We start from the raw sequence: 9,934 nt of genomic DNA, 5'->3' as shown, positions 1-9,934 counted from the left end.
TTCTGGAATAACACACCTCTCAATTCTCGGGTAATACAGCCCCTGGAAACCCACTCTAACTCCTAACCTCCCATGTCACATAGAGAAGAGCCATCAACATTAAGAAACAAAGGGGACTCAATACCCAACCAACGATCAACACAGAAGGGACATCACCCCAACCTACCACAATTGCTGCCTGAAGAAGCCACAGGCAGGCACCTGACATCATTGCTATTTCTGTGAGGAAGAGCTGTCATGTAAGGGACCCACCTCAAGAAGCCTTCTATGAGATGGTGGGTTGGGGGAAAACGTGGTGACTCAAGAAGTACTGGGCCAGGAAAAGGGTAGTGTTGTGTCAGCTAGGGCTGTTTGTTGAGGGAAAGGGTGTAGAATTGAATTTTTTTATATTGGGGGCATGAGGAGGGTAAGGGGAGTATTTTACCCAGGGAATGGCACACTTTTGAGGGAGCCCATTGTTAAAATATTGGCAGTACAGCCCTGCTTCTAAAGACCTAAGAAGAGTTAGCAGTCATAGTTTAAACTCGAGTCAGATTCCAGTGGGGTGATTCCATTCTGGCTATCTATGTTCAGCTAGAACTCACAATGGACACAGAATTCTTCAATGTCATGCTGCTTTGTAGTGTTTAAAGGTTTTCAGTGTCAGAGGTAGCTGCATTCAGGGGTGGGTGGAGTGTTCTCTGATTACACAGTTTTATAGCTAGCTGGTGCTTTGGCCTTTTTGGAGAAAAACACTATATAAAATGTCTATCACACACAAAGACTGAAAGATCATACTAAAAATACCCCCCAAATCAACATTTAAAATGACAGATTTGGGGTGTTATCTTCACTAAATTGCCACAGTTGACATTTTTTATACTTTCTGAAGTTAGGAAATCCTGAACAACATCGTTTAGGGCTCTCCTGTCTGGCCATACATTGTATGGAAAAGAACTCTCCAACTTTGGGCCAGATCCTCAGCAGATGTAAATTGGTGTAGCTCCATTGAAGTCATTGATTTGTTCCAGCTGAGAATCTGGCCCTTGCTCTTCTGCTTTTGGGCCAGCCTGGGAAAAATTGCACTCGATAGTATTGCTGTGCAGAGCATGCACTTAGGCCCTGATGACGGAGACTTGAGGAAAGGGAAAAGCATCTTGTACCAGCAATGCTTCTGGCTGCACTGGTGCTGATGGCTTCTGGGGAGAGCAACCTCCAGCCCATCATAGATTTCAATGGGAGTTAGGCACCTAAATACCTTTGAGCATCTGGGCCTAGGACTCCAATGTCTTTTGGATAGCAGGTTGAGAAGAAAATGTGAAAGTAGGAAAAATCTTGTGGCTCCAAAAATGGCTCCTCTCCCCATCAAGGAAGAACCTGTGATTTATAATGGAGACAGTGCTGGACCTGGAATTACACTGGCACAAATGGGACTAGAGATATATATTTACACCTCCCATTTTGTAAACTTCTGCAGTGCTTTGTTAAAATCTAATGGTTGACAGATGAATGAGGAAACGAAACAATGTAAGTTTTTCTTTGAGTAACAGAAAACCACACATTTCTTAACAAGTAATTAAAAATACTAATTCGGTATTTCCCGAAAGGGCTTTCTTCATAGTGCTATTCTCTTCTCTGCCTGTATTTGCACAATTCTCCTAATTAAGATAAAAATCAATACAGTACTGTTCTGGTGTGGGGGGTTTTTCCTTAACATATATAAATTGCATGTGCAGTAAGGTAACAATCTAGGCCTGGGGCCCAAGAATGGAGCATTTTAGCTGTATTTGTTATGGAAAAACAGAGGCCCATAGCACATAGAGTCCATCTATGGCATTTAAATGGCTCCCACCATCAAAGTATGTGGGCACTGCATGCCACCTCCATAATGTAGGGAGCGAAGGCACACAGAGACCAAACAATAGAGGAAATCTGTGGCAGAAGAGGGAACTGTGTCCCCAAGCCACTTCCCTAACCACTGGGCCATCCTTGCTTTCATAATAATAAAGAACAGGGTGTGGGCTCTGGGAGGGAGTTTGGGTGAGGGAGAGGGGTCAGGCTCTGGGCAGGAGTTGGGGTGCACAGTGCAGGCTTTAGGATGGGGTAGGGGGTTGGGGTGCAGGAGGGGGTTGGCGCTTACCTCGGGTGGCTCCTGAAAGTGACCGGCACACCCTGGCAGCGGCTCCTAGCCGGGGGGGGGGTCTAGGGGGTCTCCGTGTGCCACTTCCCGCAGACACCACCCCAGCGCTGGGGGCGGGGGGCAGTGTGCGGAGACCCCCTGTCCCCTCCAGGGCCGTAGAGCCGTTCTAGCCACTTCTGGGAACAGTGTGGAGTGAGGGCGGGCAGGAAGCCTGCCTTACCTCTGCTGTGCTGCCGGTGGCAGCGGCCGGGGCCCCCGCGGGCCCTTTTAAACCGCCTGGGCCCCTGGGCAATTGCCCCATTACTCCCTCGCTCCCCCATCGGCGGGCCTGGATAAACCCAGGAAATTCAGGGAAACTCACACACTGGAAAGTTTGGAAAGTCATCATTAAGAAGCACAAACTAGATTCAACTCTGGGCCAACAGGCTAACACACAGATGTACTCAGTAACCTTAATGTGATCTCTCCTCACGTTATTTTACTACAGAGGGACAAATATATATACACTAACCCCTCCTCCCTCCCCAACCTCCCCCTCCCCAAAAGAAGAATGTTTGTTTCTGAACTTCTGCGCTTAGGGTGTCCAATTCATTTCAGCTTTTTAGTAAAGTCTTCCCTCTCCCTCAGGCCTCTCCTACCGGTTTCGAAGCTGACATTCCTCTGGTTGGGCATTTTAGATGGAGTAGCCCAAATCAGGCTTGTAATGGAAACTCAGTCACAACATTAACTACAGAGTCACTATTGTCATTCTGCAGTGTTACAGAAACAGAAATCTTAGCATCTGACCTTGTAGTTTTTACAAAGACAAAATTCACATTCACATTAATTTTTTTAAATTTACACATCAAAGTCAATGTCTGCAAAGTGCTATTGCAAATTTAGGTCTGCTGAGCAGGCCCTGTTGGTATCAGTAGTTGGTAGACAGCGCCAGGGCCCTAATTTAGCACACATCCCTGTAATAAAGGTGTTCTCCCACCACTGTAGAAAAAGATATAGTATAAACTGTTCTCTTAGGGTGTAGAAAGCCAGTCATTACTGAGACTTATTAGTGTAAGTTTAAAATAGCACTTGCTCAGCATAATAATACCTAGCAATACCTAGACAGAGCATATAGACCACAAGAGAGGTATCATTATTCCCTTTCTGCATATGGGGAAACTGAGACAGAGGTAAAGTAACTTGTTCAAGGTCACCCGGCAGACCAGAGGCAAAGCTTGCACTACAATGTAGGTCTGTTGGATCCCAGTCCAGTGCCCAGTCCACTAGGCACACTGCATTTCCAAAGACATAGCAGAACTTACAGATGCCACAGTGAACTAGACAACCTTTTAACCCACCTACCAAAGTATTTGCAGTTTATCATTCAAAGCTGGGAGCTGCAGGGAGGGGCTGCTGCTTTAGCTGCCCAGTGTGGCAGGAGGGACAGCTGAGAGCTAAGGGAAGGGCCACTGCTTTCCGGGAGGAGCGTGACTTGAGCTGTTCCTGGTTGTTCCTCCCCACTATTAGCAGGCACACATCATCTCTAGTCTCAGTGATAGGAGCCTGGGCTTGCTACACCACCAGCATGAAGGCTTTGCTAATCCTGGGGCTTCTCCTCCTGCCCCTGGCTGCTCGTGGGAAGACCTATGAAAGGTGTGAGCTGGCAAGAGCAATGAAAAGGCTTGGGCTGGATGGATACCGGGGCTACAGCTTGGGACATTGTAAGTCTGCCGCCTTGGAGGAGATGTCTATGTGATTCAGGGGGCGGGGAGGGAAAGGGGATAAGTTGACAGGTGCCCGTTTTCCTTTGGAAAGTCCAGTCAAAAAGGGGACCCGGCAGTGTCCAGTCAGATGTACTGACTGGAGACCAAAAGTCCGTTTACCAGAGAGGGTGGGAATGGGAGGGGAGGTACTGGGTCATCAACCTTTGACAGCCCCTGCTCAACTAGGGTCGCCTTCTATCTGCAGACAACCGTGTGGTAGGCTCTGAGTCCGACTGCAGCTCCTGTCCCAGCCCCGGAGCAGAGAGAGCCCAGCTGGTGAGGGAGGGAGGATGAGACAATCCAGAAACAGGGAGTGGGGAGAACAGTGAGCAATAGGGGGAGGGCGAGAGAAGAGCGAGTGGGGGCAGGGCTTTGGTGGAAGAGGTGGGGCTGTGGCAGGGCCTCAGGAGTTTGATTTTCAGCAATTAGAAAGTTGGCAACTCTACACCCCAAAACACTCACTGGTGTTTCCTTCAAAGATATTGGCCCCATGTGGTGTTCATATGACAATCAAAAGTTTTACATGTAGAATGTTTTTTTCTTACTCTTCATATTAAATAAGGATTGTGAATCTGATCAGATTAACGGGAAGCAAAACTGCCTGTGTGTACTTTGTATTAAATAATCATTTACATCATCTACAAACCAGTGATATAGGGGCATTTAGATTCATATTTCTGTAAAGTATCAAGCTATGAGGAGTTTTTATCACCAGAGAAAATACATCAGTCTGTGTGTGGTTATTTTTTTTAAATGGAACCTCCACAGGGGTGTGCACAGCAAAATACGAGAGCAACTTTAACACAGGAGCCACGAACTATAACCCCGGTGACCAAAGCACTGACTATGGGATTTTACAAATCAACAGCCGCTGGTGGTGCAATGATGGCAAGACTCCAAGAACCATGAACTTATGTAAAATCCAGTGTCGTGGTAGGTGCAATATGTTCCTACAGGTAACACTATGAAGGGCAAATTCTGCCTGTTTGTGTGAGCCTATAGCATTGCAAAGTTATAACTGAGGCCATGTTTTGCTCCTAGTAGCCCTACATTAAAAAAACAACCCCTTATTCTACAGACAGAAGGGCGAGGTCGCAATGTGTGGGGATGCATGTGTGCTATAAAAGGGGGATTCCCAAAGGATTTTTTAAAAAGGAATTGTGTTCCTTCTTTTCTGACTTTCTGTTTTATGTTTCTTTAGTAAAAACAATTTCCTTTTTGAGAAGTATTTACTACTTACCAGTTATGTTGATTTGAGTACATGTAACTTTGTTCTCAGAGGATGAAGTTCACCGCTGTGCAGAAGGCCAGCACAAATGCCGGTTCCTGACCTTGCTTCATTATAAAAAAAAACATTTTAAAGTTTCTAATTTAAAGAGACACAATCAACTTGAAATCTAGTCCATTTTAAGAAAGAATTAAAAATAGTTTCAAGTACTACAATATACCTTCCCGTCCCCTGACAGTTTTTGTATTTTTACAATCCCTCTTTTTTTTTGGACTTGTCTCTTCTGTTGCTGTGTGAGAGACCCACACAAACAACATAGAAAACTGTCTGTCTGACTATACACAAAACCAGCAAAATAGCTATTCAGAAAGAGTAAAACCAAACCTTTTGGAGAGGGTTAGCACAGAATTTATGGTCTCACCTAAGACATATTACACCCAAAAGCTGTCAAGGGCACCAAGGAAAGAAGATGGAAAAAATACCGAACAATATTTTTCTCTCATTTCTTTCAATTTCTGGTGGCTTTTAGGTGCTACTTGTGGTAATAGTTGGTTTAAAATTTTCAGACAAGTGTGTTATATTGAAGCAGATGGTGTGGTATCCCTTTATAGTACTAGAAGACATTTGTTCTGAAATAAAATCATTAAATAGAATTCAGCAAAGTCTAATAGAAACAGATAGAAACTTTAAAGAGAGAAACAGAGCAATTGCCATACTGGATCTAACCAGTGGTCTTTCTAGTTCAATACAATGTCTCCAATAGCCTCTTTACTCCTGGGGGAATTCTATGCCAAAAATTAAAAATTCTGTACACAATATTTTAAAATTTTGCAAAATTCTTCATATTTTATTTGTCAAAATAACACAATATAATCACATCTGTTTCAATCATTTTGGTAATTTATTTTGAAATACCTGTCAGCAAGTATGTCTGTAACAATACAGACAACAAAAAAGATTCAGGAAATGTTTTCTGACAAATAGATTCCTTACTAGGCATATTAATACAGGACTCTGAGGAATAACTCATTTAAACTATAGTACAGAACCATATTTCCTGCACCCCTCAGAAGCAGTGCAAAGACTTGGGGGAGTCAGGGGTAACAGAGGATCTGAGGGAGAGGGAAGTAATTGCTGGGAAGGAGCCTGGGTGTGAACTTAGAAGGTTGTTGGGTATGGGTGGGAAAAGTATGGAACAGGTGTTTTTGGGGGGTGGGAAGAGATTGTTAGGGAGCTTCCCCCATGCAGACCCTGGCTGACCCCTAGCCTCTCCCATTCAGTCAGGCACATATGCCCCTGTCCACATGTGTCCCTCAACCCCCACTTAGCCAGGCCCCATACCAATGTGTCCCTGCACCTCCTCCCCCTGTACCCATGTGTCCCTGAACCCCCTCAGCCAGCCACCTCCCCCCATCCTCATGCAGCCCTAAACCCCCTCCCCATCTTCATGTGGCCCTGCAACTCCCTCCCCACTGTGGCCCAGCACTTCCACTCCCATTCAGGCCCTGCCCCAGCCTGTCCTCCCCAACTAGCCCTTATGAGCCCCTGTCTGTGGTCCCGCAGCAGCCCCACGATGTCTGTCTCCCCATGTCCCCTGTCTCCTGACCTGGCCCTACAGGCGCTGTGAAGAAGGCATTGCAGGCTCTTTCTCTTCCCTAGTTGGCCGGGAGCGCCACAGCACCCTCTGGTGGGTAAAAGGTGGAACTGTAGCACCTTTCTGGCAGAAGCTATTTTCTGGGGGAAAAAACCCTAAAAATATGCATAGCACATTAATTATGCATGCACACAGTGACACAGAATTCCCCCAGGAGTGTATAATAGCAGTGACCGTTATCACATGTGCCAGAGGAAGATGCAAGACAACTTACAGTAGTTGGTTATGCTATAACTAGCCCACAGACTTACAGCATTCTAAAGCTAAGATCAAATTGTGGAACTAACATGATGCTTGACACCAGAAAATTGCTTACTCTGTCTGAGTGTTATATCCCTTTTCCCTACCCTGGGTCTGTCTTTCTATTTAGATTCTAAGATCTTCAGAACACGGACATCTACTATTCTATGTTTGTACAGTGCCTATCACCACAGGGTCCTGTTCTTGGTTGGTCCTTAGATGCTACTGTAATCAACTTGATTAATAAATAATAATACATAAAATATTATTTCAGCATCCATTTTAAGATGACTGATTTTAAAAAAATGAAGAGGAAAATGTTTTTTTCTTCCTCCGCTTACCACTGTATTTCTTTTTTAGAGTTACTGACAGCAGACATTACAGCGAGTGTAAATTGTGCAAAGAGAGTTGTTCGCGATCCTAATGGCATGGGTGCATGGTACGTTTAAAACTATTACAAGAACTAATAACAGTGACATATTTGTGTGTACAGCTAGGGGGGAGGCTAGTTAAAGGAGAGAGACTACAATCTTCTTTCAGATAAACAAGCTTGTATAGAAGCAACAAGCAGGTTGCTAATATTTGCATGCTTAATTATTAACAGATTTGAACTCAGAACTTGTATACTAAGGATTCACAGCACAATATATTTATGGACATTGAGGAGTCTCAGTTGTAGCTCTGATACACATGAAGAAGGCCACTTGGACCTTTACAGCAGCAGTGGAGATAGCTCTCAGATCTTCCTCCTCGAAAAACTCCTACACTTGGACTGAAAACAACTCTCTATTCATTATTAAAGGTGTAGGGTCTATGACATACAGTTGACCAGTTTGGATTTCATCCAGTATAGAGCACTGGCACTGTGAATGGCAGTCTATCCCATTTGCTCTAAACAACAGTCCAAGTGCCCTCTCTAGGTTCACAACTCACCTACTTCTGGGGTATGACTTTTCTAATGACCAATAAAACAGCACAAAGTCCAGTCTAAACCTTCTCCACAGACTTGGCTGACCTGACAGTTCCTAGCTCAGGATTGCTCAGCCCACCCCTTAGGTCCTCTCGGCCTCAGACCCAAGATCCCTCTGTTAGGTGACTGGCTCTGAAGCCTTTTTCCTCCATTTTAATTCCCTCTAGACTTGTTACTTCTGGCAGGTGAAATGGGATCGGCTTCAGCTGCTGTCTTCAGGACAGACAATTAACCCCTTCCTGCCCAGGTTCGCCCTGCTTGTCCACCACATCAGAAGCACACACACTCTTCTACTTAGAGAAATGTATTTGGTGAGCATCTGTGGTTCCCAGGAATTCAAAATCCAGAACCACCAAGGACTTCAAGATTACATTTATGCTGCACAACAGGGCCACTTGATCCTTCATATGGCAGTGGGGATGGAACTTAAATCACCTTTCTCCAGAAGTTTAGTGCCCTCCAGCTGGAGATAAAAGGAAATGTTCATTAATTTTATTTAGCAGGATAGTGCTTATGGCACAACACTGAACAAATTTGATTCCATCCAGTAGAGAGCAATTCACACAGGCCATCTTCCAATTTTCCCCAGGGGTGCTCAAACCCTGCTTAGCCCCAGGCCCTACCCTCGCTCCACCCCTTCCTTGTAGCCCCCACCCCCACCCAGCCTCTTTCTGCTCCTGGCGCACCTTGGCCCCACCCCCATTCCACCCCGTTCTCCAAGGCCTACCCCACCCACCTCTTCCTGCCCCTGCTCCACCCTCTTCCCGCCTCTTTCTGCCCTCCCCCCAGAGCATGCCCTGTCCCCACTCCTCCGCCTCCCTCCCAGCATCTCCTGCATGCCACGGAACAGCTGATCCATCGGGGCCGCTGGCGGACGGGAGGCGCTGGGCGGGGAGCTTGGCTGTCAGTGGGTGCTAAGCACACACTAATTTTTTTCCGAGGGTGCTCCAGCCCTGGAGCTCCCATGGAGTCGTTGCCTCTGAGCAGCGTCACAAACACACCAAATTTATGTGGCAGGAATAGCAGCTGGTAAGTGGGCCTTTTGACAACCATTTGACAACCTTTTAGGAACTGTTGGTAGACTCAGGATTTATTCAGGCATGCATAGCTCCAGGATCCAACTGGGCCATTCAGACTAGGCAGGTGCTCTGCTGGGATTGGACCAGTAGCAAATTATTTGTTATATTAGCTAGGATCTCTGCAGAAAAGTTAATCATACAAAAATGTAATTGGTTGTTTTTTTCTTGGGTGTCTTTGCACTAATTGATGAGATGGCCATAATCAACTAATGTGATTTTTAACTCAACAGGGTGGCATGGACAAAGAACTGCAAAGGACGAGATGTCTCCCCGTGGATCCGTGGCTGTGGGCTATAAAGTGATGGGGTTTATCGCATCTTGGTTCCCTTATAAATAAGGAGCTTTTCACATAGAGCAAAATATTCTCTTTGCTTGCTTCCCTTTTACAATTAATCATGTTCAGAATAAAAAAAATTCAGGAGAAAGGTTTGCAGGGCAACTGACTGGTAAAATGCAAATATTTTACTCCTTGCTGTGGATCATTCCATGTGACCAGCTGCAGTAACTTATTTTGTGTTCTACACAGTTTTAAAGAGCTCTTATTACCTCTATATTATGTATACACATCAGAATAAGCCAGATCTGTTTTTCCTGTGAGATCCTGCTACTACTTTGTTCTGCTAATTAGTAATATTATGTCATCTTGCTTGCGAGCTCACATTCATTACACTCAATAAAATTAGTTACTTTGCGCATCATTTTTGTGATTCTTGGTTAATATACAAAAGAAACTGAATATGAGATTATGAACTTGGGCCCAAGTCTTCAAACATATTTAGGCTATTAACTTCCATTGATGTTCATTCAGTGGAAGATAAGAGCCTAAATACCTTTAAAGAACAGGGCCTGGCACTATGAGATAAAGATTGTGGGAGAAGCACATAATCAGGGAGACCTACATG

The 9,934-nt window shown here is 45.0% G+C and overlaps 1 protein-coding gene across 1 annotated transcript; it reads left to right on the top strand.

The window, feature by feature from the left end:
* Window positions 1-3,584: 3,584 nt before the first annotated feature.
* On the top strand, window positions 3,585-9,718 carry LOC141986741 (lysozyme C). Its single transcript, XM_074951600.1, has 4 exons — window positions 3,585-3,819; window positions 4,630-4,794; window positions 7,344-7,422; window positions 9,263-9,718. The coding sequence occupies exons 1-4, from the start codon at window positions 3,684-3,686 to the stop codon at window positions 9,327-9,329; spliced, it is 447 nt and encodes a 148-aa protein (XP_074807701.1). The 5' UTR covers window positions 3,585-3,683; the 3' UTR covers window positions 9,330-9,718.
* Window positions 9,719-9,934: the final 216 nt, after the last annotated feature.

Source organism: Natator depressus, chromosome 1 (assembly GCF_965152275.1).
Source record: "Natator depressus isolate rNatDep1 chromosome 1, rNatDep2.hap1, whole genome shotgun sequence".
NCBI classification, from domain to species: domain Eukaryota; kingdom Metazoa; phylum Chordata; order Testudines; family Cheloniidae; genus Natator; species Natator depressus.
Note: the sequence above shows the minus strand (reverse complement) of the source record. Positions and strands in the feature narration are given on the sequence as shown.